Source organism: Corvus hawaiiensis, chromosome 12 (assembly GCF_020740725.1).
Source record: "Corvus hawaiiensis isolate bCorHaw1 chromosome 12, bCorHaw1.pri.cur, whole genome shotgun sequence".
NCBI lineage: Eukaryota > Metazoa > Chordata > Aves > Passeriformes > Corvidae > Corvus > Corvus hawaiiensis.
In genome coordinates, this window is record NC_063224.1 from 7,493,897 (window position 1) to 7,520,991 (window position 27,095).

At 49.6% G+C, this 27,095-nt stretch overlaps 1 protein-coding gene across 6 annotated transcripts in view; it reads right to left on the minus strand.

Annotated features, from left to right (window-relative positions):
• Positions 1 to 3,643: 3,643 nt before the first annotated feature.
• PLEKHG4 (pleckstrin homology and RhoGEF domain containing G4) overlaps positions 3,644 to 27,095 on the minus strand; it is an 88,752-nt gene continuing 65,300 nt past the window's right edge. Inside the window, exons 14-24 of one of the 6 annotated variants that reach the window (XM_048316599.1) lie at positions 14,104 to 15,047; positions 12,019 to 12,268; positions 11,361 to 11,450; positions 10,810 to 11,034; positions 9,723 to 9,893; positions 9,026 to 9,242; positions 8,320 to 8,436; positions 7,967 to 8,233; positions 7,348 to 7,544; positions 6,727 to 6,802; positions 3,644 to 5,505 (exon numbers count right to left, since the gene is read on the minus strand). In XM_048316599.1, the coding sequence (XP_048172556.1) occupies positions 6,761 to 6,802; positions 7,348 to 7,544; positions 7,967 to 8,233; positions 8,320 to 8,436; positions 9,026 to 9,242; positions 9,723 to 9,893; positions 10,810 to 11,034; positions 11,361 to 11,450; positions 12,019 to 12,268; positions 14,104 to 15,047 (2,520 nt within the window). In that variant the 3' untranslated portion in view covers positions 3,644 to 5,505; positions 6,727 to 6,760. Of the gene's footprint in view, positions 7,545 to 7,966; positions 8,234 to 8,319; positions 8,437 to 9,025; positions 9,243 to 9,722; positions 9,894 to 10,809; positions 11,035 to 11,360; positions 11,451 to 12,018; positions 12,269 to 14,103; positions 15,048 to 27,095 lie in introns of all 6 variants that reach the window. The other 5 variants (XR_007206357.1, XM_048316600.1, XM_048316598.1 and 2 more) reach the window with 5 other exon arrangements.

The window sequence follows — 27,095 nt, forward strand, 5'->3', positions numbered from 1 at the left end:
AATACAGATACTAACACCTGGAGTTAGCCTGTGTTCATATTGATGCTCTTTTTTTAAATGCTGACCTTATCTCCTGAGGAAGCTTAAAAATACTATTTCAAAAAATAGTTTAAATATTTAAATATTAATAAAATATTAATGTATATTAATAAAATATTAATTAAATACTGATGAGCACTGCTGTATCTTTATCTAAAGCCCTCTTTATTTTTTTTAACTAAAAATCCCAGATGATCAAATTGATTAGTTGATTTATTAGCTGTCATATTCCAGGTTTCTTTGGCGTTTTTTATTGTTTGGGTCTTGCTCCTCACCTGTTTCCTGTTCTAAGAGAAATGACACAAACAGCATCTAATTAAAGAGATCTGTCATGTTAGCACTGTGTTAATTGGCTCTTAAATAAATTGCAGCCCTGCCCCTTCCTCCAGGCCTGCGGGGGTGGGATGAGGAGGCTCAAGCCGTGGCTGGGAGCAGGGTTGAGCCCCCTTTGTGCAGGGGGGAGCTGCTGGCTGGGCACTGACGCCCATCAAACGCAGCCTGAGTTCCCTCAGGAAGGTCTGGGAGTACTTTCCTTACAGCAGCGGTGCCATGAGGGTGTTTTGGTGGTGCTGTCTTTCTTCCACTGTCCCCTAAAATTGGATGAACCCCAGAAATACCAAGATTTTAGTATCTGGTTGTTTTTCTTAAAATTTTTCATCTTTCTTGCTTGAGCAGTATCAGCAATAAGAAATTGATGAGCTTATCTATGAGAAAGCCTTGTTCACCACATCATCTTTAATTATCAGTGCAGTCTGGAGCTACAAGCTGGCTCTGGAAGCTACTGAGTTTAATTCTTGCATCCATTTACAGAGGTTTTTTCCCCCCATCCTTTTCCAGACATGCAGCCTGATCCGTCTCCTTTTCTGGGCCATTTGTATGAGAAAAACTTAAAAACATTCCAGACATCAGGCTGTTCTGGAATTTACAGGTTTGTTCTTGCCCCTCAATATGTTTTCTTTGTGGAGGAAGCATAGAGCATTGTGGGATCTGCAGAAGAAGAGTTAATTAATTTTAATGTCAGTGACTGGTATTTCTCAATTCCCAAAAATAAAGTCACTCTGTTTCCTGAATCTCTGTTGTGGAAAGAAGCTCCTGCACAGGGTAAGTCTGACAGTCATAAGTTATTCATGGACCAACACAGTTTCGTGTTTAGGCACCTTCATTTTCACACACAGACCTTAAAGTTACCTTTTCTTAGCTCTGTTGAATTTATTGTATGAGCATTAATTTTGCAGCTGAAGACTTTCTTGCAGGCAAAGTGGGATTTTCTATGTGGTTTTTCTAGGCTTTTTTTCATTCTTAGCTAATACTGTTTGCAGAAGGATGTCAAAGAGTTTTTGTACATAATTTTATCAAGGCTCCTGATAGGTATCCAAACAATTGTCAACAATTCAAGTCATCTGCCCTGGTTGGTGAGCACAGAAACTGTTCCAAATTTCATGCTTGACCTTTATGTAACAGCTCATTTAATGGTCATCACTGGGGTTTTGTTTTTAATTAACTACAGTTAAAGGAAGCAGCTGTTCTGTCTGAGGACAATTTTATACTGCCCCATCTTATTGAATACAAATGTTTTAATCTGGAAAAGGTGGTATTGCCCTTTCTGCTGCTCCCTGAGAAGGTTCAGTTGGCCTGAAAATGAATTCATCCTAATGGGACGCCACTGAATTTACTGTCATGCGCAACAGGAAAGTGACAGCTCTTCCTCTTTCCCTACTCTGTATCTGCATAAACGAAAATATTAAATGGGAATCTCTAACAAAGATTTAATTTGTTATATAGCTACAAGTATTTTTTATTTTAATTATAGTGTAATTTAGTCTTGTGCCAGAGAAGGGTGAACCTATATATCCTGGCTGGATGAAATGTCAATTTTCAAACATTAATATTTGCATTTCTTCCAAGTTTTATCTAAACTCTGAGTTTATTCTGATTTCCAATTTCTTTTTTTTTTTTTAACAGAATTGTCTCAAAAATGTTATGCTGCTTGAGATTTCTAACACCAAATATTAACATTTTGCATTTAACATCATATTTGGTTTTTTTTCTTCTTTCTCTTTTTAGGATTGTTTAAAGATGTTCCCTCTCCAAAGGCTGGGAGAGGAAGACCAGCAAAACTCCATAGTCTATTACTGCATTAACAAACTGCACCATCACATTTACCATGGACCTGTTGAGGTATGGCCAGGAACACATCCCACTGAATTAGAATTCTTGCATTCCCCATCCCTGGAAGCGTTCAAGGCCAGGCTGGGCAGGGCTTGGAGCAACCTGATCTATTGTAAGGTGTCCCTGTCCATGGCAGGGGGTTGGAACAAGGTGATCTTTAAAGCCCTTTCCAACCCAAACCAGTCTGTGATTTGTGCACTGCCTGCACATCTTTAACAAAAAGGAAAAATGCACCTCTCTTCAGATTTTTGTGGAGTTTTTTTAGGGCAGGACCAGCAAAGTTGGATTTGTCCAGCTGAAAAATACTCCATCTGCCCCCTCTGCTGGTGTCCCCGCTCTAAGGCTGAAAACTGTTTTCCAAAACTGCAGCGGTCAGAACTCAGGGAGCTTAGAGGAGAGGACACTCTCCCTCTACAGACATAGCAATCTGTTAGGTCCATAAAATTTATCAATCATCAGAAAGTGAGATGGCTTAAAACACCAGTGTCCTGTGAATATTCCACCACATTAGAATTCTTGCATTCCCCATCTCTGGAAGTGTCCAAGGCCAGGCTGGATAGGGCTTGGAGCAACCGGTCTAGTGGAAGGTGTAACTGCCCATGGCAGTGGGGTTAAATGAGATGGTCTTTAAGGTTTCTTCCAACCCAATCCATTCCAGGATTTTATAATTCTAACACCTGAATGTCCAAGCTATGCCTGGGAATTGATGGGAGTATAAACTGGGTAGGGCCAAGCACAATGGCCCATAACTTGCTAGCAGAGAATCCTGGGAAGGATTTCCTAACAGTCCATTGAACCCATCTTTAGGGGATTCCCTATGGAAAATGCCTTGATGAGTTGTCCATGTGAGATGTCTCATGGGTGTCACTGGGCAGAGTGGGATTCCTGCTTTTCAGTAGCAGAGTTTATCATCACTACCCCGGTTAGTGAAAGCAGGGGGCAGGAGAAGAAAAGAAGGGACAGAGAATGTTAGTTGTAGAAGGGCAATAGCTGGAAAAAGTATTGAAAATTCCAATTCTGACAAAGATTTCAGGGGAACACATCTGGTTTAGGAGCTTATTTATTTTGGTTGCACCCTCTCAGAAATGCATCATCTAATTTGGGATTCCTGACATGCAGCTCAGACTCTGTGGACGTCAAGGTTGGCAATGGAAAGATTTCCATTTATGCCAACAAAACCAAACTTTTTTTCTCATTGTCTGGGTGGCACATATGGAATAGAGGGGAAAAAACTGTTTGTGTACTTTCCAGTGTTTAAAATGACAGGCACCATCAGCCTCATCCCGACAACCTGCTGAGTTAGGTGTGGTCAGAGAAATGTTACTGCACCCTGCCCCCAGTACTCTGAGGGGGTATTCAGACACCCCAGGGACAACTGCTCCTCTCAGCACTCCCCGTCTCCTTCTGCTGCAATCATGACACAATGCAAATAAGATTCATATAAAGAAAATAACCTTTATTAGACAAATCAATCAAACCCTGAAAAAATAGTGTCAGGTAAACAATACTGAAGATTTTTCCAGCAATTTAGAAACCTTTGAAACTGAGAAATTCCAGAAGTTTCATGTTCCTCTTGTTGCATTAGTAAGTTCTCTCCCTCCTGTGACATGAGCTATTGCTGTCTTGACAGCTCAAAAACCTTGCATTAACCCAGCAATTATCTCAAAATAGTAACTTGTAAAATATTCCCTGTATAACTTTCCCACACAAATTTGTACAAAGGTGTCAAGCTGTATTCTCTTTGCTGTCTGAAAAAAGAACAAGGTTTAAAAACATCCAGCTTATTAAAAATAAACAAGTGTTTTATATACAGTACAGGAATTTCCAAACTTGAAGGAACACTGTCTCCAGGGTGGCTGTGGGGTATAATGCCCCAGACTGCCAAGGGGAGCAAACTGCAGTTAAATAAATTACTACTCCATCTTCCTCCTCAGGCCAAATGTGGCACTTCTCTCACACCTGCAGGAGCCTGACTTACAGCTCTGTATAAACCAGGAGCAAGCAGGAGATTGGCAGCCAAGTAACTATTGTTTCCAAAAATGCTAATTTTCATTTCCTGCAAGAACAGGGGGAGGGTGTCACAGCCACGCAGTGGCCTGGGATGTTACTCATGAAAAAGCCACCTTGGAACACAGGGCTCGTTTGTCCTCCAGTTACGCTGTGTTACTTCAAACAACGTGCACTTAAGGTTCAGCATTATAATCAACCCAACCTGTTGGTCTCAAATGCCAGCACCATCCAAAGCTCTTCAAACAAACCACGACAGTGGGACTGAAGTACCAAGAGAGGGGCTGAGTCAGAGTTGAAGCAAGGAGCCAGTCCCTGTCACTCCAAAACCAGGGGCACAGTCAGGACAAAGCACACTGGAGCCTGAACTAAGCCACTGGAACATGAGCAAGCGGAGAGAGACTTGCACTAGGACAGCAGCTACAGGGGGTAAGTGGCTGAAATTAGAGCCAGGAACCTCAATGCCTCCTGAGCTCCACCAGACAGTTCCTCTTCCTCACTCCTCCTGACATCTCTGCTGGCTGCTCCAAAGCTCCTTCTCTGTGTCAGCTTCCCCACTGGCATCAGGGGAGTCTCTGCCTGGGCATCTCCCCCTTCTCTGGTGAAGGCACTGAGGATTTGCAGGTGGAGCTGGCAGTCGGTTAGAGCAGAGGTGGCACAGAGAGAGTGGCAGAGCTGACAGATGGTTATGAGAGAGATTAGCTCAGCACCAAGGCACTGGAAGAACCATCTGAAGAAACAATTCACTATAACAATGAAATTGCTTTTATTAGAATGAAAGTGTTAAGCCAAGGAAATAAATTACTGCTACAGTAGACATATTTAGAACATAAGGAAGGACGTTAAATCTTGAGCTTCAGGTCAATATAACCCTGAAACAGAAAGTTATACTACTTTTTTTAAATACCTCAATTTCTCTTCATGCCCTTCCAAAAACTTTATAAAATGTGCAGCTTACACAACAAATAGTAACAGAGTCACTTGTAATAAAAATCTGTACAATTCATAGCTTTAAAAATAATACACTTTTTTTCTCCAAACTGCTATGTTACTTATTACTTATAAATATAGGGCTAACAAGTTTTAAATGCCCAAGGTCCCATCCAACACCAAAGCTATTACATTTAGTTGACAGAAGCCTTCCTGGGACTTCCCCCCAGGCAGAGGTCAGGTTTTAGGCTGTTTGAAAGAGTCTGATTATGGGCAAAAAATATCTTCATGGATGAAGACCGTCTCCTTCTGCTGGTCAGAGGCCTGGGGTCTTCAGTGAGTTTGAAATGGCAATCAAACCTGGAACACAGCACCGTGCAATGGGTTAGACCAGCTGCACTCCCACGATGTGGCAGCATCCCACAGGTCCCTCTGTCCTGGCCAGCAGTGACTTTGCCAAACACTTGAAATCCGCTGTTTGTCAGAGGTCAATTTTGGTGGGGATAGAATGTTTTAGTGGAAGAGCCTTGCAGGAGAAGCACAGCTTCCCCCATGTGGAGATCTGCCTCTGTGCCTCAGGACTTGCCCAAAGGCTATGTGCTGCTGTCTCTGCTGCTCCTGTGGCCACTTCAAAAGTCTTGTCTGTGACCCTCCAGAAGGGGCTCTGGATCTTAAATCTGAACCTTGGCTGGTTCTGTACAGCTGGTTCTGAATTCCTGCACCTGCAGGTCACGAGCCATGGGCCTGTGTGGTGTCACACCCCACAGTGCCAAACCTATGAGCCACTCACCACCCTGTGCCTTCACTCTTCAAGCCCCAATCCTGCCTCTCTCACACTCTCTCTGCTCCCTGCCAAAAAGGAGGCTCAGCCCTAACGACAGAGAGGAAAAGGCTGAGGCAGGAGTAGGCTGGTTTGAGTGGGCCCTGACATGACATACCAAGGGCTGCCACCCATGAGCACAAGCCCTGCTTGGCTGCAAGTCCTGTCAGGGCTCACCCTCCTTGGATCAACAGCGATTTCCTCGCAGACAAGGCATCCTCCCAAAATCACTAAGTACAGGAGCAACATCTGCCAGCTCCCTCAGGACATCTTGACCATAACCTAGCAGGTTCCTCTGCCTTTGGTGAAGCACCATTTCCTTTGGAGGTTCAAAGGAAACTGTGGGATAAAGTCACCCTGGGGAGAATACCATGATTCCCCAAGGCAGTTCAGAGGAACTAAGAGCAGGATTTTGGCAAACAGCCACAAGAAACAGATTAGTAGTTAGACAGGTGGGCAGCATTCAAAGGAGGAAAACAGCTCATATGAACACTCAGGAGGTGGTCAAGCCTCTACTATCTGAACGTGATTTTGCTTGTTTTGCTTCTGCAAGGCAGAAAGCATCAGACCAGCTGTTCAGAGTGTGGCTCCATGGGAGCTGCTCTTCTGTAACCAGATGAATCAGAGCCTCAGACACCAGTCAAGAACGCATGGGGAAAACTCAAAGAGAAGCTGAGGGTGAGGTTCCCCTGACTCAGAGCTACTGCCAAACCTGACCAGCACTCAGAGCTGCTGGAGAAACTCCTGCAGGGGCTACTTACAACAACTCCACTTCCTGAGGCAGGGCCGAGGGGCTCACACTATTCTTGAGGGAGTTATGGTGACCTGGCCTGCTTTCTGCAGAAGAGAGAAGCCAGCATTAGTACAGGGTTAGAGGACAACAGCAATAGGACACGATCTAGTGGGAAGGGAAGCAGCTGAGAACTCTCAGGAACACACTGACATCTCAGAGCAACAGGCTCCCACTCCTCCATCTCATCGCTCCCCAAAAAAGGCCAAAACCTCCCAGGAAAGGAGCTTGGCAGCATCTGCAGCAGAGCTCCAGCCACTCCAGGAGGTTATGTATGTACCCAGGCCACGGCAGCATTATAGCTCCTGTTTGTGCAGCAACCCCTCCCTGTGCAGCCTCCAGCACTACAGGTCCTTTCCAGCTCATCTCCTCAGGGATCTTGGCCACCACGGGGGTGGCTCCTGCACCAGAGGGGCTCTTGCCCACCCCAGAGGGGGCAAGGCTCTGCAAGAGGAAAATGTCACTTCCCCACAGTGACCCCAAACCCAAAAGCAGCATCTTCGGTCCCCCTGTGAGAGACAGTGGCTTGAACTGGAGAGGCAGTTGCAGGAACAGGCAAAGTGAAGAGAGTGTTTTGGCTGCTTGCACTTACTGCAGAAATGTACTGGCTGTTTGTGAACCTGGGTCTGCTCTCCATGGCAGAGCTGTGTTGTGGGCCCATGGGCATGTAGGGGGGCGAGCTCATGTCTTCACAGAAGCTTTCTTGTGGGACGTTGGAGACACAGCCACTGTCGGAGCCGCTGGAGCCAGTGGCTGACATGCAGTGTGATGACTCTGAGCTCTCTGTTGCTGGGGAAAGAAAGGAAGGTCACTCTGATAACCATGACTTTGGGCTGCATTTAAGCTGTGCCACATACACTTGATAATGTACCTGTCTGCAAAGGCACTGGCCACACAAGCCCATAGGTCAGCCACAATCCTGTCTGGGCCTCTTTAAGGCCACAGACAACAAATCAACACCAACACCAAGCCTGCCATGGGTATGGCTGCAGCTCAGCAGGTACTTTTTAACCCCTGCATTTGAGCTAATTTCCCCCATGGAAGCTGACACAAAGCTGGCATGGAAGGGCAGGGCCCTCATGCCCTGGTGTGGGTAGGAGACAGGGACTGCTATGACCCCAGAGAGTCTGGTCTGACCAAACAGCACAGAACAAGGTGTGGGAATGAGCCCACATATCCCAGGTGCTGCAGAACAGTGGGGCCATACGTACTCAGAGAGGGCTGGCTGCTGGTCTCGTGCTCCAGCTCATCTTCCTCAATACAAGTGCCAATGTCAAAGGGGCGTCTGGGGGCCAGGACTCCTGGCAGTAGAGTCTGGTCAAGGTACATGTGGAGGTTGAGGGGCCCCAGCAGGGAAGAGGAGGAGGAAGGAGTGTAGGCAGTGGGGGTGCTGCCGGTGGAGAGCTGCATCTGTGTCCTCTTGAAGGGGTTGGAATGGTCAAACAGAGACACTGCAATTGATGCTCTGGTCCTGGCACCTGCCAGAAAGCATACAAAAAACTCCCTGAGAACCAGTCCTGCCTCACTCTCACAGAGCAAGGGGGAAGGCACAGCTGGCACCTACCTCTGCCTTTCATGATGTAATCGATAGCACGGTCACTGATAGCTGCCTCACTGGGTTTGATATCCAGGAAGGGCTTGTTACCCACACCCATGGAGACCATCTCCTGCATACGGATTTCTGGAGAAGAAGAGACCCACAGCCACATTGTGAGGTTGACCTGACCCAACCCTCCCCACAGGCATTATTCAGCCACAGATTAGAGCACTCCTGGGCCAGGCTGTTTCTGAACTGCTGAGATTAGATCTATTCTCCCCTTGCTCCCCTCCCCAGTGCTGTGGAGCCTCCAAGAACAAGCAATCATGCCCTGTTCTGGCCAAGTAGCTCAGTGCCATGCCACCTACTACAGTCCTGCCAAGCGGGAAGCCTGCGGGGCACAGGAGGGATTTGGCCAGCATGATTCAGTAGTGAGCTTCAGTAGTGGCCTAGATCACAGGGAGACCAGCAAGTCTTTCAGGAGCACAGCCTGTGCTTGCAGGACAGGGAACCCTGAGTGTGGATCTCCTGTTTCTCTCATGGAGAACAGGTGGGTGTCTAAAGTCATACAGAGTTGCCTGGGGATGAGGGGCAGGGAAGGGACATGCCCAGCCAAGCCCAGCACATGCTCCTGAGGCTGCATGCTGGCACACAGTTGCTTGCTGCACAGAGCTGCCTGGTAACAGCATCCGAACCTACTCAGGACAGCATGAGCTGAACAGGGCTCCCGCACCTTTTGCGGCACAGAAGGAATTCCAGGAAGGAATCAGACCTTTATTGCGGGCTGCCTGCTGCCACAAGATCTTGGCAATGTCACGGGTCCAGGCCTGCTTAGTCTCAGCTGAGCTGGCCTGGAGGATGTAGGTGTCGCTGGATTTCCGCCTTCGGAACCAGATCTCAAAGCGCAGGCCACTGTCTCCAGAGTTCTCCGTCAGACCAATGTCTGCAGTCTGTGAGGAACAGGAAAAGCAAAGCATCAACCAGACTGCATCAGGAGCAGAAGGAGTAAACTGTTTGAACCTTGTGCTACAGCTATCCCCAGCCTGGCAGACCTAACAAGGAGGAGTCTGAGGGTCTGGACAGGAGCAGGTATGTCCTGGGCACAGCTGAGCACAAAAAGCTCAGGCAATTCCCACTGCTTCAGACAGAATTAGCACCACTTCCCTGGCACGTACACATCACGTTTCCCCCACACTCCCCAGCCCTCAGAAAATGCTGGCCCCACATCTCACAGCACAGAAAGGGCCTAGGCATTAATGTGTGAAGTATTCCCTTCTGGCTTCACTGCATGGTTTGGAGGAGGCTTAGAAGTGGTGGGAGCAGCTCTTCTGCTGAAGGTGCTCCTGGCTTCCCATTTCAGAGGCACGCACCGCGGGGAAACCAGCCATAGACACCTCCCACACAAGAGGGCGCTGCATGGCTGCCCTTACCTTGAAGGAGCGCTTGTAGATGTACACATCAAAGCCACCCTCGATCCTCTTGGGCTTGCTAAAGAGGATGAGGTCCTCAAAGAGGAAGACGTGTCGCTGGCACTTCCTGCGGCCCAGCCAGATGGTGAACTCGTCCTGCCGCACCAGCTGCCCCTGCTCCTTCAGGTTTACCTGGGCACAGAGGACATCCTTGTGAAGACTCCATCAGTAGTAGACTCCATCCAGGCAGTCCTAGACCTGGACTTGGAGAACGGGGTCCCATATGGCTGTAGCCCAGGTGGTGAAGAAGTGGCAGCTACCTGACATCTTAAGAGGGCTCCTGAAGAAGTCAGGCTGCATGGCATTGCTAGAGACCACATCAGGCTGAAACAGCTGGCTCCAAACTCAGGGGAGAGCTGGACCCTTCTCCTAGGCATAACCCATAGATGACCCTCTTCTGTCACCCTGTGCAGATGTGTGACAAACCTCTGGGGTGGCAACTGCAGGCACCAGCCAGAGCTTTCTCTCGGGGAGGAAATGAGTTCCATCCACTGCCAGGAGCCCATCTGGGTCAGAAGGCCAGATCCTCAGTTCTTCCTGAACCAGACTGATCCTACTCCACCCTGAGCCCTGAGGTTTCTCCTTCCAGTGCTCCACTTTGCATGCCTCTCCAAGTCCCACCTAGATGATTTTGCCCTACCCCTGGCATTGGCATCAGTTTGAATTCTTACAATCTGCCTGATCCTCTTTTCACCAGCTCAAAAGATGAAAGCTCCAAAGCAGCCTACAGGATGCCATCTGCAAGGGCTGCCAGGCTACCTCCCATCACTGGTAAGCATCTGGGAGCATATTTATGAGAAACAGCTCACCCAGCTAAGGGAGCAGCACCCAGGCTCTCCATCCTAGGAAATCAAGGAGACCTCCAGGCCCCACCGTTCCCTTGCCCCATGCCTCAGCAGTCCTGCTTTACTGTACTGGCAGACAGCATTCTGATCACTGAGGAAACCTGAGGGGAGGCTCACCGTACAATCCAAATACCCCAGGTCTAGAGAAGGGGGGAATAAGTGTGGCTCTGTTCCCCAGGGCAGGGGAAGACACTGGAACGTACGTCACAGTCACGGATGGCATCCATGGCCAGCAGGTCATTTCCATGCCGGAGCTGAAACTTCACCATCTCCTCAGCTGCGCGGAGATAGCCCAGCTCCTGCTCTTGTGCCTCGCTGCACTCCTTGATCAGGTCCTTCAGGAGTAGGGCGTATTTGCTCATCCGCTGGATGGGTTTCAGCAGGTAGGAGGCCAGGTCCATCTTATCCCCCAGCTGCACCTGCTTGAACTGAGAAATGCAACAAGAGTGAAGGCAGCAGCTTCACCGAGGAGCACCCTGGGCCCCCAGGCAAGCACTGACACCTCTCTTGACTGGGGTACTCAGGGAAAATGAGTATTCTTGGGGAAATGCAAGGCCACAGGACCAAAGCTTCTGTGTGCTGGGTTCCTTTCCCAAGCCCTTGCTGCACCTCTGCCCTGTCCAGAGAGTGCAGAGAGTCATGCCAGGAAAGCAGAGGCAGCACTGAGCCTGCCTTAGGCAGGGAAGTTGACTTTGCTTAAACAGATGAGTGACCAAATACACTGAGCAGTCCTGATAGAGGCAGTGGAACTTACCTTGAAGAAGGTATTCCCATGGCTTGCCAGCAGCGAGTCTGACTTCGGCTTGTTCTTGCTATACAGCGCATACATTCCAAACTGGTCTTTCTGCAGAAGAGATCCATCCTCGTGTAAGACCCATGCACCCAGGACACGGTGACAGCCATGACCCCAGTAGGTTACTCTAGTACTTCTGCCTCTCCCAGGCTGCACCAGAGCCTCCTCTGATATCAGGAATAACTTTGCTTCAAGCTCACTAAGCGCCACGGAATGTTCTTGTCTTCCTACTCCTAGAGTAGCTAGGACTTCCTGATTCATTGTCCTGCTACCCCTAGCCCCTTCCATACCCCTATAGTCACCTGGTACCATTCACACCAGGTAGCAGCAAACATGCATGGGGCAGCTGACCTTAAGACCTATGTCCCTGTGCTTCTGCCCAGCAGCCCTTTTCACCCACAGCTGGTCTGTACCTCTCCACTCACTGAAGTCATTCCCACTCACACCACAGACAGAAAACAGGTAAGGGATGTCCCTGGAGAAGCAGATGGGCTTTAAGAAGCAGACATTTTGTTTCCCTGGCAGGGTCTCTCGGTAGCAAAGCACAACAGGAAAGGTACAGAAACCAAGCTCATGTCTGGAAGAGCCCGACCCCAGGGGCAAGGTGCTGATGCCTTACGTGTCGCAGGAAGCAGTGGCTGACCCTCAGTGGGTGGTTGCAGCAGCTCTCAAGCTCTCGCAGGAAGTATTGGCTGTGGAAGTCATAGAGTTTCTCCAGGTTTCCAAAAATGACGCTGCGCTTCCCACGCAGGTCCTGGGGGAGGTCGAGGCGCTCCATCTCAGGGAAGTAGCTGTCGATGATGTAGCAAAGCGACCGCACGTATTCCCGCTCCGTGGTTACCATCTCATCGATGATGTGCCGCAGTTTGCTGCAACAGGAAACACTCAGCCTTGAAGGACCTCGGCTGCAGCTGGGCTACAGCACCCAGAGTGCCTGCAAAGCACTGGACTATCCCTACAGAAGTGCTCTCCAAAACCAGCATGGAAATGAGATTATCCCTTAGCATGGTTGAAGCTCAGATACACAACTGTCCATGATAGCTCTGACCCTGAGCACTGACAGGACTCAAGGGAACAGCATGAAGCTGCGTCAGGGGAGGTTTAGGCTGAGGCTATTAGGAATAGGTTCTTCACCCAGAGAGAGGGTGATTAGGCACTTGAACAGGCTCCCCAGAGAAGCGGTCATGGCACCAGGCCTGTCAGAGCTCAAGAAACATTTGGACAAGGCTCCTGAGCACAGGGTGTGATTCTTGGGGTAGTCCAATGCAGAGTCAGAAGTTGGATCAATTATCCTTTTGGGTCTCCCTTCCAACTCAGGATATTCTGTGGTTCTGAGGATTCAGGAAGAGTACCCAGCCCCTGCTCTGGACACAATGGGCTGCTCCGCAGATGGCTGCTCTCCTGAAACAACAGTGACAGCAGAAGTCACAGTAACTTCTGTGAGGAGTCAGCCTGATGACTGGAGACTGTGGGAAGCAATGTTAACCCTGGGAGAACAATAGCTCTAGACCTAGGTGCTGTTGGGCTTGTCCTAGTAAAAGTGAGAGAGAAACTGAAGCGTCCTAACACTTCATCAGTGAACAGCAGTTCCTAGCACAGGTTGCTCTCACATATCCCAAAGGATGCCTCATAGTTACTCCAGGTTTCCACTGTGAGGCAGTGTAGCACCAAACATAACTATTTCAATGTGTCCTTGCCTTCCCTGCCTTTCAGCTTTCCCTCAAGTCAACTCCTCTGGCTGTTCAGAGAACACAGCAGAGGGACTGCCTCAGCACCCATGGACACGGCAAGCCTGCTGCGTTGCTCCCCTGAGAAGCAAAGTGGTCAGCCCACTATGTGCTGGTGCACATTCCCTGCCATGAGCTTTTCTGGGTATCCCTAGGGTATCAGAGCCCCCTTCCAGAAGATTTCACTGTCCCCAGCCATTTCATTCGAGTAGTAACGGTGGTCCCCCAGCATCCAGCACTCTTTTCTCATCTCTGCCATTAATTTTTTACTTTTACTTTAATCTTTTCCAGTGAGAGCAATTGAAAGACCTGCCTGGAGACCCCTTGTCAAGAACAGCTCGTACCCCTGGGCTCTCCAAAGCCTAGGCACACATTGTAGTATGACAACAAAGTCGAGATTCTCAAGGACAGAGAAGGAAAACAGCACCAATGCCAGCTGTTGGACACCCGGAGATTTCAGCCCCAAAGCACAAATACAAACACCCTCTTACCTGTGAAGCTTCTGTCACAAGGTGCTGGAAGTGCCTCCCTACCAGTCTGGGTACAGCACTCCCAGAAGTGTGGGGGACGATGCCTTGTGCTTCTGCTCTCCCACTGCACCTGTACCCCTGGCTTTTTTAGATCCCTGAATACTGTTTCTGCAATCCCTCATCCTCCAATGCTAGCGATGTTCAGAGACTCCCTCTCCTGTCTGGGAACCGAACTTTCCCCTCTTAGAGGAATCACATTGTGAGGGGAAGAGCCACAAATCCTATTTCTCTGTCTCCCCACCAAGGAAGGTGCCAGATTATGTGGGGACATCCCTGTGGGCTCATTTAGCACCACACACACATATGCAGGGAAGCTGGAGCTACATCTCCATCTATCTGCCCTGTAACCAGTGCCAAAGTAACCAGCACTACAGAGCTCCACTAATCTCTGCTGGCTGCCTTTTCACCACCCTGAGAAACGGAGCACCAAATGTCACTGCCACTTACCTGCCCCAGCTCTTGGCTTCCGACCCGGAGAGGCAGCCCCTCTGTCCCTCCAGCAGGCAGTCTGCAGCCCAGCTGCTCACAGCTGGCTGCCGCAGCGCAAACGTCCTGTCCACCAGCTCAGTGCTGCTCACCTCCAGCCCCTTAATGAACACACCGGTGTTGCCATATCTGGCTGGCTCGCTCCTCTGGCAGCTTGACCACAGGCTCTCACCACAAGGCAGGTCAAAGCTCTGGGCCTTCCTGAGCACCTTCCTGGAAGGCAGCTTCCCAGGGACTGGAGTGGATGCAGAAGGCTGCTTCACCTCTGGGATTTCTAATATGCTGTCCAGGTTTGGCTTTTCTTCAGGCAGTGTTGGAGACTTACAGGCCCTGATGGCGAAAGAAATTCTGCTTGAGTGAGGACCAGGGCTGAGAGCAGCCTGGCAGGCAAATTCTTCCCCAGCATCGACATCGCCAGGGCAGCTCAGGGAGAGTGAGGGAGCTTTCTCCTTAGCCCACTCCAGAGAGCTGTTGGTTCTGTTGTAGCCATGGGATACGCTGTGAGTCCTGTCCCAGTGGGACCTGGAGGCAGCTCCCTCAGAGTGCCTCCGGTGGGACAGAGTGCCAGTCTCGCTGCCAGCCTGGGGCTGCTCCCCGACAACTGGGCTGCGGTCTGACAGCAGAGACTTCCTTGTTTTCAAGGCCGCTTCGAGTTTCTTTTCAAAAACCAGCTTGGTCTCCTGGCATTTAGACCATGCAAATTTCCACTGCTTGAGCCCCTTGTCACTCTTCAGCTCACAGGCCAGCTCCTTCATCTCTTGGAATCGGGCAGTACTGATGTCTGGGTGCTGCCCCTTGTAACTCTCCAGGCACTTGATCACATCTGCACAGTGCTCAGCAGAGCTGCAGTCCTCCATGCTGATACAGGCAAGGTGTCGCATCCCTTCCAAGGCCCACTCGTATGCCTGCAGAGCAAGAATAAAAAGCAACAGCCAGTCAGAGGGACTCAGTGAAGAATAACCCTCATTTGGTGCCTGAAGACAAGAGAAAGCATCAGTGTCTGGCCACCACAGTTCCTTGAGTGTGGAGAGTCGGGGGGGCTGCTATTGTCAATGGGGCTTAACAATTCAGCAAAACAAACAGCCCTTTATGCAAAGGGCTTCAGCTGTGTTGGCTGCTCTGTCACAGCCCCACCTCCCTGCCAGGTCCCTTCGAGCTGGCACCCACACTGCTGGGCACATTTGTCCTCTCTGGGTAGTGGGGCCCAGGGAAAGCTGCTGCTAAGACTGTAGGAATTCACACCTCAGTGTGGCCCTGCTCAGTCTAAAACCTGGAACTCTCCCTCCTCCTTTGCCCAGCCACTTTCAGCACTGTCATGCAGGACAAGGTCAAGGGGGCACCAGTAAGCTGCAGGCAACGGGACTGCTGCTCTCTACACTGTTTTCCTGGAGCTGACAGCACACAGAAGCCTGGAGCTTCACCACAGCTGGGCTGTATGGATCACCCCAAATGCTCTGACCCACCCTTGCAGCAAGAAGGAATCTGAGACCGTGCAGCCTGTGCATCTTCTGTGCCTGCTGGCAGCTTGTGCTGTGCTCTGCCTGCCTGGCTCTGCTTGCCACTGCACTACATGCTCGTGCTGGTTAGTCAAATACTGAGCTCAGCAGTTTATTTCTAATACTCCAGGAATGCTGGAAGCAGCTTCATGGGGCTTCACTCTAGCAGTGGTGCATGTGCTGGCCTTGCTAAAACAGTTCTGCCACATCAGTCAACCAAGAGAAGTGGGACAAAATGTGGTCCAGTGACAAATACAAGGGAAGAGTGAGTGCTTTATCATCATGGAAGAAATGGAGCTCAGCACCAAGACCTGTCTGTCATCGATCAAAAGCAGAAGAAAGGCAAGCATCTGACTTAGGCTCATAAGCCACTGTTTTCTCTATAAAGCAGAGATGGTAAGATTTAATGACAGCATAAATATGACCAGCGGCCATAGTCCTGGCCAGGGAACTTTACTGCTCATCAGTGAACACACAGTGTTATTTGTTGAAATCAGATGCAAAGGTGGGGAAAACACTCAGGACAGGGCTGCCTGTCATCTTCTGCCTACTGCCCAGCATCAGTCGAAGTGCAGAAACACCACTGGCTGCCGTGAAGCGAGCCAGACCATCTCTAGAACTTAACCTGTCAGGCCCTGTGTACCTGTAGAGAAACAACACGCATATTTAGCGCCAGGAACAAAGTGACCGGCTTTTCCATTTCCTGAGCAGCCTCACTGTAGCAACCTTCACTCAGAGAGCTTAAATCACTTACTTTTATGCAGCTTTAGACACCAAGAAAATCCACCCAAGCTTTATGCAAGCGGACATTACATCCCCATCAGGGATACGGTGGCCAAAGAGATCAGGTGCCAGGCTCACTCTCTGCTGGTGACAGAGACAGGCAGGGCAGAAGGTACTTCATTCTCGTGATGTTCAGTCCCTGGATGGGGAAGGCTATGACAGCCAAGCGGTGCTGTTTGTGGAGAATTGAATGCTAGCACAGCCTGCAGCCTGAGCAGAGTCACTCTAGGGACAGATTCCACAAGAGCTCCCACAGCCGTCCACATTCTCTTTTGAGCTGCAGCTGCGTGGTGTGCGTGCAGCCAGCCCCATTACTCACGCGAGGCAAGGAGCTGCTTCAGAAACACCAGCGTCTGCTCAGGGAAAACACTTCTCAGCCCCACACAACTGCAGCACGGGACAACCAAAAGAGCAATAGCCCCCCTTTCCTCACATCACCCTGCCTAGAGCAGCAACAGGCCCCTGACCTGCCTCTCTCTTGATCCAGGCTTTATGCTCTAGACTTGCCCACTGCTGGGGGCCAGGAGGGGTGTGCAGAGGCAGAGGCCATGTCAGATTCTGGTGAGAATCCTCATTTATCTGCGATGCAGAGGTTCTTCTATTCTCTGGAGATGGGAGCATTTCAAGGCGAGGTGAATCACTGAGTGCAGCGGAGCCCAGCAGATCTGCACAGCAGTGACAGATGGCGTATTCTGCTGAGGGGTTTTGAGCTGCCCCCTCCAGCTGTACGCAAACCAACACCAGCCCCTTCCAGCTCTGCCCCAAGCAAGGCCTGTCCATCCGTCTCAGCTAAGAAAGGGCACATCTCACCTCTCCAGCTGTGGAGGTCAATGGCTGATCCTCACTGAAGGCTGCATGCTGGCTGCCTTTTGCTCAGTGATGGGAAAAGCTGAGCTCAAAAGGCACCCGGGGTTGTCAAAGAGGGTGCTGAGAGCAATGTGCAGGAGAGAGACAGCCAGCAGGCCTGCCTGGACTTTATAGGAACCAGTCAGGAAGGCAGCTGCCCTGTGAAGGCCTTATCTAAGGTTGGGGTACTCATTTTCATGCACAGATGGGAGAGAGAGAAAACAGACTTTTTTTATTTCTTGGAAACTCTGCAGATCTGCATGCCATTACTGTGAGGAGGCATCAGGGCTGCAAACCATACAGGGCGGCAGCCCCACCACCTCTCATCTTCATATAGTCTCTGTCTGTTCCTGGCAAGGACTCCAGGACTAAGCAGAAATGGCTCTCAATCTCAATGGTATTTCCTTCCATCCCCAAAGCCTGATGCAGGCCAGCAACAGCTCAGCTTTGTTCCCTGCACAATGGAGCAGCCCTCCACACCCTGCAGCTTGCTTGGTAACATGCTAAGTGACCACCAAGGCTTTCTGCAGTCACATCATCTGCTTCAACTGCCCCTTTTTGCACATAAATGGCAGTCTTCTCCAGGGACCAAGTGTGCCCCCATCCTCATGCAGGCAGGGGTATTGCTGTCATCTGTCACCCCCAGTAAGGTTGCAAACAACACTCAGCCAAGCCAGGATATGGCCCTCTGGATGAGGGGCTTTTGGGGAGTAGGCAGCCCTACAGCTTCCCTGCTCCAAGAGCTGCAAGAGCTGCTCAGATAAAAGGAGGCACCTGTGTACAGGGAAGCTGAAATCTTCCCAACCATGTCTGGAACCGGGCAGGAAGAAGCCTGTACCTCAGCTTTTGATCTTTACAGGCAAGTCGTTACTGAAACTCTCATTACAGGATTAAAGACAAACATGCTTCCTGCATATGCAGGACTGGCCTATCCTGCAACAGGCATCAGCAACAGGTTGGTCCTGCCAGGCTGCCCGGGAGAGGCCTGGGCTCTCAGGGACCTGCCATGCTGTAAGGAAAAGCCAGGGACTTCACTAGATTATGGTGCAACCCTCAAGCCCATCATCCTCTGTCGGTCCCTGATCATTTCACCATGGACAAGGCTTGCAGCACATCGTGGACAGGAGCTCCTGGAGTCTGTCGGGTTTTGCACCACTCAAGTACCATCTGCAAACACAGGTCCAGAGAAGTTGCTCAGCCCTGGCTCAGGGCACACTGCCAGCACTGAAATCCTTCCAGGAGTCCTAGATCCTCACCTGAGCCACCACTCAGAAATTATACCTATCCAACCCAAACCTATCACAAACCTATCAGATTCCTTGCATACTCGAGGTTAAGTGACCTCTAAGACACCTTCTGGTGTCAAAACAGGGAGCAGACACTGTGCATCTCAGACATATGCCAGAAGGGGCAATTTCAGGGGGGTTGCCTTTGTCCAAACCTCTTTCATCCTTTCCTGTGGGGAGATGACTGTAACTATATTTTTCTTGACAAATAGGAAACAGTGTCTGAAGAGGCAGAGCTAGGCAGATCAACTTTCTGCAGAAGAAAAATGCACCTGGGTGGGTGACTAACTCTACTGTGAGAAGGTTTCATTTGGAATCTCAAGTGACTGCACAGTGCAACTGAGACGGGTGATGAAAAGTCAAGACTGGTCCTGGTGGGAGCAGCAATACAGGGAGGGATGGAATCATGGTTGTGGGTATGATGACTGAAGCACAGCAACAAGACAGACCAAGTTTCTCACTCTTCTGCAGGGATGTCCCAGGACTGCAAGCCTCCATCTCCCTTGCTCTCTACAGTTCAGAGAGAGGGAAGCAGCACAACAGCTGGCAACACTGCCAAGGACAGCAAAAAAGAAACTAACAATATCAAGCCCTGATCCAGCTTGATGCAGCTCCTGCTTCCAGGCTGTGCTCCACTCTGCTGTTTCTCAGTGAGACACAACTGACTGTAGGTCTCTGTGGCAAGAAACTGCACAGCCCCCCATTTAACCAGACCTCCTCTCAGCACTGCTGTGCTCATTTTAAGTGCCCTTAACTTCAGCTGTGAGCTTTAAGAGGAAAATGAGGTTAGCTTGCAGCAAAGGAGACAAAACTGGTGCAGCCAGGAAAGTGAAAAGCATCACAGGTAGCGTTGTGAACTAAACAAAGCACTTCCCAACAGCTATGGAGGGTGTCACACAGGCTCTGAGTCCTGCAGCTGCCCTGCTCTGCCGGCCACCCACAGCCTTGGTACTGAAGCCTGCAGAGCTCACTGTTTGCAGCACTCCCTACTCATGAGTAAAGAGTGACAGGGACTCACCAGAGCACCATTCCAAAGTAAATGCACCTCTCTTGCAAGAGACTGCTACTGTCATTACAGATGCTCATTTGGGCTTACTCCCTCTTAAGTCCAACATGACTTTAGGTTGCTTTGAGAAGTGACTCCTGCTCACAACACTGGTATGTCCCCTGCCACAAGCTGCTGCATGCACACAGCAGGGACCGATGGCTGGAGACTGCCTTATATGCTGACAGTTCAGAAGGACCGCGATAAAAAAGCCATTTTTACAACAAAATACATCGAAAGCAAAACTGCCCAGGCTAAAACCTTACTTATCACAAGAACTTGTCAGCTGACAAATGGTGACAAGCCTGTTTCTCTGCTAACTCAGAGACCAAGCAGCTACAGCAAAAAGTGGTTGGCTCACCACTCACTTGGATCTGCTTTAGGCTTTCCTCAGGCTCCCACCTACCAATACTAACAGCACCCATGAAGAAAGGAGCAGGGAAAGAGCAAGACTTCAGGAGCTGCAGGTGTTCCCTTGGCAAGTCTATGTGTGGGTTAAAAACAGACACCATCCTACCTTCCCATCTGTCCAGAGGGAGTCCATACCCTGGCTGTGCCCAGCTCTGTGCTGTACATTATCATCCCCTACGACCAGACTGAGGCAGGGCCACTGCTCCCATGTATCATCTCAGCTCTGGTTATTCACAAGCAAATGCTGCTAGCCTAAATACCAGATTGGGGGGCCCTGGTAACCAGAGACGAGGCAGAGGGGGAAGGGGCCGCGCTTCACACGAAAGCTACTGAAGTGTGCAGAGAACACTCTGACTGGGCACAAGCCAGATACCCTTTCACAGTGCAAAAAAACAGGGAGGGAAACCATCCCAACTGACCCCAAATTCAAGCAAAATGCAAAGTAAATCACTACCCAACATATAAGAGCTATGGAGGAAACACTGATGCCTCCTAGACATTGTGATGTTTTTTTCACATCTGTAAGAGCCAAAGCCCCTGCTCACTTCTACTAAGACCTGTGGCTCCATAAGCAAGCAGCTCCACTTGGACACAAGAAACCATGTAATTTCAGAGCAAAAGCATTTCAGCAAAGCCACCAAGTTAGAAGTAATCCCTTCACTATGCAGAGGATCACTGTTACTCTCTTGCCCCTCTGTAGACTTTTCTAAACTGCATCTGCAGCCCTGCCTGCGATTCATTAGCAGCACAAACCAAACTAATCAAGACTGTGTCCTACATAGGATGTAGCTGGTAAAAGCTCAGCTTTAAAGACAAAGAAAAGGACTCACGTTCTTGAAATGAAGACCTAAACCATTTCTGAGTTGCTGTGTAGCTCACAGAGCCTTCCCTCCTCTCCAAGGGAGAACACACCACAGAAATCATCAGTTTGCCTAAAACTCGCTGCTAAAGAAAATAAACTTTAAATCCTGTATTTGCATTTCTGCCAGTTACCAAGTACCAGCTGCTGTAAAAACACTGTGGGAGGGCAAAGGATCATAGAGGAGCACAAACTACAAACTCCTTGGATTTAAGCATAAGAAAGGAGAATAAGCAGATACCCACAGCTGGGCAGTAAAGAACAAGGGGTCAGGGAAGCAGCACCTGTCAGGGTTGGTCTGGGCATGCCACAGTCCACGTACCATCAAAGGCTGCTCCTTAGAACAATGTGCTTGGACATCCTTTTGCAGCAGCACTCTTGAGCAGAGCTCAAAAATCCCTTCATTTGCCCTCCAGGCAGCCAGGCATGACAAATTCAGGAGAGCCTAATTACAGGAGAATATAATTGGCTAAAATAAGATTGCACATGATTTCTGCTCTCTTGACGACAGCACGAGGACCCAAAGGGCAAATGTGGCTCGTTGTACTGGAGCTGTCGTGCAGGACGAGTGCTTGCCCTTCTTTTCTCTGCTGCCACTGCCAGGCAGTACCTAGGGGTGTCCATTAGAAACAGGGTGACTCACCTGGTGAATCACGAGCAGCTACAATAACCCCTGCTTCAGAGCAACTCAGAGATACCACAAGAGCAGCCTGTGCCAGTTTCACCAGGTATCTATGTACAGACACACACGTATATATGACACGCATGTATATGTTTACATGTGTATGTATAAAATTACTCCCTAGGTAGCTGGGCAGCAAGTGGAAGATTTGCCTTCCTCCAAGCTCCACAGTCTCTCATGACTGCAGCTTTGGGTAGATTCTGCACTGATTATTCTCCCCCTATTTTTCTGTCTCACCATAGGGATTTGCTCAACATCTAAAAGCTCCCAAGCCCAGAGGACCAGGGGCCAAGTTTGCTCCCAGTAAAATCAAAAACTTCAATGTTTGCCTTTGCTGCAAACTAGCCTCTTCACAACTGAGGCACTGCCCATTTTTTTCAGCAGCTTTGTGCACCCATGAGCCAAGAGCCTCATGTTACCAGCCAAGCTCAAGATCAAGCAACAGCAAGATGTGTGAGTCACCAAAGCTGGAGCTGGCAACTTGCACAACAGCAACAAATTACCCCATTCAAAGACTAATGTCACCTCCAGAGGTTTTTTTGCATGCTTTGCTTTTACATCTGTCCCGACAGTCACATCATCACGCTGTACAAATACCCCACTGTAATAGCACCCCACAGGCAAGTGTGGACAGACTGGACTGGGGTGGGTGTCTCCCCTCTGCCCTGTACTGGCTCCCTTTCAACGAGGTTCTCCGTGCTCAGTGCTCCTTGCTGGGGATTGCAAAACCTCCAGTATGCCCTTGGGCCTGCATGTGGAAACATGGGTACTTTCTCTGTAGTCTTCAATTCACATCCCTTCCCTTGTGACAAGCTGAGCCAAACTCTGCTTAACTACCACTCGATGTGTTGGGATCTCTCTGCATTGCACGGTGGGTGCTTGTGCCCCGGGAGATGTGGAGCTGAAACTGGATCCAGACACCCCAGCAGATTTGCTGGGTCCCCTTCTCCAGGGGACCTGACAATGCTGGAAACAGCTCCCTGGTTTAAGAGCACATCAAGATGTACTTGGAGGGTGCAAGGCCCTACAGAGCAGCCAGAGGAGCCTCATCAGAGGCAGCGGGTGCTTGGGAGAACCCTGTCCATATGTCCAGGGCTTTGATATGCAGATTGAGCCATTGTGAGCTTCAGTTCCATCTGTACACTGAGGGGAGCTTCATGACCAGACTGCTTGAACAGATCTATTTAACTCCCATGACTAAAGGGAATTCCAGTCTCCAGGAGGATCTGAGCACCCAGATGGATGCCAGCACACAAAAATGCAGAAAATCTGTCACCCTGTGCAACTTCTATCCCAAGATCAGAGGGGAAAAAAGCACCCAAACTCAACACTGCACACATGCACAAGATCTCTGCTGGCATCAGATCTCACACTTCAAGCACAACAAATTCCCCTTGCACCTCAGCTGCGATACAAGCTGGGAAATCCCTAAACCTGCTGGGAGGAAATGCTCTTTCCCTGCCATGACTTACTGGCTCCCAGTGTTGTGATCCTGCAGGAGATCTGAACCCACCTGACAGGGGCCCAAGTCTTTCAGACAACTGTCAATTTATGCTCATGGCAGCCAAGGACACCGAGGAACTTTTACACGGAGGTGCTCTGGCAATCAAGGCTGAAGGCGGTTTCAGCATGTCAGGCATTGCCCCCTGCACACATCCAGTGGCAGAACATGCTGGCACTCCTTGGATCAGGGGAGGCACGTGAGGGGCAAATACCCTACATCCCAACATATGCTGCACACTGGCTGGCTCCCTCAGCCTCTTCTTCCTGCTGTAACCTCCACCAATGGGGAGAATATGGCCAGCACAGTAGGAAGGAGAAGGACCCCAGATGGATCAAAGCTTTGCCCTTCTGCACGTCACAAACACATCACAGACCTTATACTGCACTAAAGCATTGCCTGAGGTGCTGGGACAGGTGCTCAAAAGCATCTGAACCCAAAAACCTCTCACCTTCAACTGCAAATTGTGCTTGGATTTAGCACATGACAAAAACCTAATTAATTCACTGCTGCTGCTCTATAACACTGAGGGACAAATCAGTCTCACACCTATGTTGTGCAACTAGAAAGGAGCACTGAGTGCTGGTGCTAACTACTATTTAGCTTTTACCTCCTGCCACAGATCTTGCCAGGGCTACAGGCAATGCTGTGCTGCCCATTTGACAATATAGTTATTGGTGAAACATGGGAGAAAATAACTCAAGCACCAGTCAAGCCAGCAGTGATTTACTGGAGAATTCGTAAGACGGAACAGTTTCCAAATCACTAATTTTGCAAGACAGAAAACTCTGATCTGTAGCAGATCAGATTTAAGTGTTCGGGACTTCTGTTTGTGCAAGAAGACTATCTCCAAGGCAAAGCAGAAACTTTCTAATGCACGAACACACTTTGATACGAAAGTAAACACTAGACACTTTTTAACCTTACAAGAAGATTTCTCCAGCAAAAACCTGGCAGAAAGGAGAAGGGAGAGATTTCACACATTAACCTTGCATGAACTCTGCCGGAGGATCGATTTTCCAACCTCGAGGCTCACTCCCCCAGCTGCTTCAGGCTGTGCATGAAAAAGGACACCCCTGAAACGGGAGAACAAATCAGACATCAGACTAGATGTCTGTCTAGGGGCACGACTTTACAGGCATAACTGAGGACGGAGAGAGAAAGAGAGATGAGACAGCTGCTGTCAGACAATGCTGAAGCCAGACAACAGTGGCTTCCTCTAAAACAGCACAGTAAATATTCCTCTCCGGTGCCTTTTGGATTTCACTTCATCATCCTGGGAACTTGCACCAGTAACCAGATGAAAACTGTTATTTGGGAATGTCGTGCAGACCATCCCCAGAAAACCAAAGCCAATCTCTGCACAGAGCTACGGAGAGAATAGTGCACGTTAAGTCACAGGGACTTTATTACAAACCACAGCAAAATCTCATTTGCTCCAAGGTGCTGGGGGGCAAAACCATGTTCTGACCTGTACAGAACTGCTGGCAGCACCATGGCACACAGACCTATGCCTCTGTTTACAGTAAGTATGCTACAGTAAGGACACATCAAATTTTTTCCACTTTTTTCCCAATTTGTTGCTAAGTTCTGCACTTCTCCAAGCACATTCCCAGAGCAGGGAATCATAGCACCCTTTCAGTAAAATTACTTCTCAAACTGTGCCAAACAGCCTGCTACAGAAAAATCACACTTTTAGGTTGCAGATACCAGCATCCTTTCCAGCTTCCCACAGACCAGCATTCAAACCCTTCTTTTTCATCGAAGGCTAAGAAAAAAGAAACATCAACAATTTATCACCTCAAAGGGACTTTTTTCCCTCAAAACCATCATCAAAATTGTATCTGGTACATAATCAGAAATGAAACACAGCAGAAAACAAGGTATCAGCAGGTCTCTGTTCTGAAACTTCTGGGGGGAAGTCAGAGATAACATTTGTAGAAGGCAACTTATTAAGCATACTCTGGATTTCTGCTGTCAAATCTAAGATCAGATCCATCTCTGGAAGCTGGAAGTGCTGTGCCAGCAGGTCTCAGTCACCTGGGGGGCAGGAACCCAGCAAACCTTGGAGCAGTCCAGGAGGGCAGCCCCATCCTGTGCTGTCCAAAACATTTGACAGAAGTCCTGGAGGCTGAGAGGTACCACCTGCCCTGCACAAACATCCAGGCAGCCCCCACAGCAACTTTTAGCTGCAGGTAAATTATGCTCACTGAAATGATCATGCAATAACTTCTAATAAAGAGAAAGAGGGACAGGCACTGCTCTACTACAGACAGCGCAACCCTGGGATTCAGAGGAACCATGCAAAGATGCCCACAGCCCACGGGGTTCTGTCTAAGCACACAAAAGCCGCACACAAAGCACACTGATTCATGCTGGATGCACACAGACACGCACAAGCAACCAAGTGAAAAGCCTTCTCTACATTGTTTCCAAACAATATCAGTACAGCTCACACGTCAGCCGGGGCGCCGCACACTTGGTACTTACAAGAGGGTTTGCTGTGTCCGTCTGCTGCCGGAGCCGGGATGGGGTGAATGCGACTTGGAGGGAAAGGTGCATGGAGATGTGCAGAGAGGCGAGAGTGATGGGAAGAACGGCCCCAGCCCCTCTTTGGGCCCCAGAGCAGCAACACTTGCTCACAGGATGGAGCGCAAAAAGGCTGGCATTCCTACAGCAGCAAGGACAATGGGGAGGGATGAGGAGGCACTGCCATAATCAAATGCAGGCCAGCTGGCCCTCCCCCAGGAAGGGCAGGCACCTCCTTCACTTGCCAAAGGCTTTGTTTTCTAAGCCAGAAAGAACAAAGTGTCGAGGAGGAGAGCAGAGGAGAACCCACTGTGGGGGCAGATCCACCCTCAAGCACAGGTAACCCATTCCTAGAGATGAAAACACAGATGGAGAGAGGTCGAACAATATTCTGCCCACTCCAAGCAGAGGTCAGAATCAGCAGCTCCTTGTGTGCAGCAGAAAAAAAGACAACTGAGGAACAAGAATCAGCAGAGGCTGATGGTCAGGGGTCCTTTGAGGGAAACGATCCAAGGGAGGCAGACAGAGAATACCACTGAAGGAACTGCTTGTGGAACAGAGACCCAAGAAATCCCACTATGGGAAACCCTACCATTTCTCAACCCGCCTTGCGCCACCAATCGTGAGCAGTGGGAACTGAAGCTGAACAGCTTCCCTCAGAAACCAAACAGAAGGCAAGGGCTCAAGCTGCAAAAGACTCATAAGCTATGGTAGGGCAATGACCATACTTTCCCTGAGCACCAATGAGGCACCATCTTGCACAACATCCTGACAAGCAGGAAAAAGCCCCCGGAGCTGCCTCAGGCCCTCCTGTAATGATACAGGCAGTTCAGCTCTGGGCACCACATCACCACACGGCCACAGGGTATGCAGGTGCTGAGCCTGCAGTGGGACGCTGCCCCTTCTGATTGGGTCAGTGCTTTCTTCCAGAGTGACTTGTGGCAGCAAGGATCAGGCACCTTCGCTCCTGACCTTCAGCAGGACTGGCTGTCATCCCAGACCTGGCAGAGACTGTGCTGTGTGCTCTGGCTCACTGGACAGGCTACTGCAAGTGAGATGCTCAGTCCTGAGGCCACACGGCTCTCACATGGGCCATTTCAAACCTGCAGTCCAGGTAACCTGCACTTCACTTATGGTAAAGTCCAGAGCATGGGATATAAGAGTGTTCTGGGAAATAATTCACCCAAAGAGAGCTTGAGGAAGGAAAAAATATGAAGGCAAATGAGATAAAAAAGGAGAGAAAGACTTGCTGTGGCTCCTCCTGGTCTTGACAGTGTACCTATGGCAGTGTTATTGTGAAGCCAGGATAGAGAGAAGGAGAAAAGGATACTGGGGACTGTCCTTGCAGGAACCCCAGAACGAAACAGACATCAATGCTGCTGGTACATCATACATACCCTTGCTTGTTCAGCTTCCCAGGTTTTCCCCAAAGCACTGTATGGTGCCAGATCCCAACGCAGTCTTGGAACTGAGTAAACAAGGGACAGCGGCCAGACCAGGCTTGAAGCCACAGGG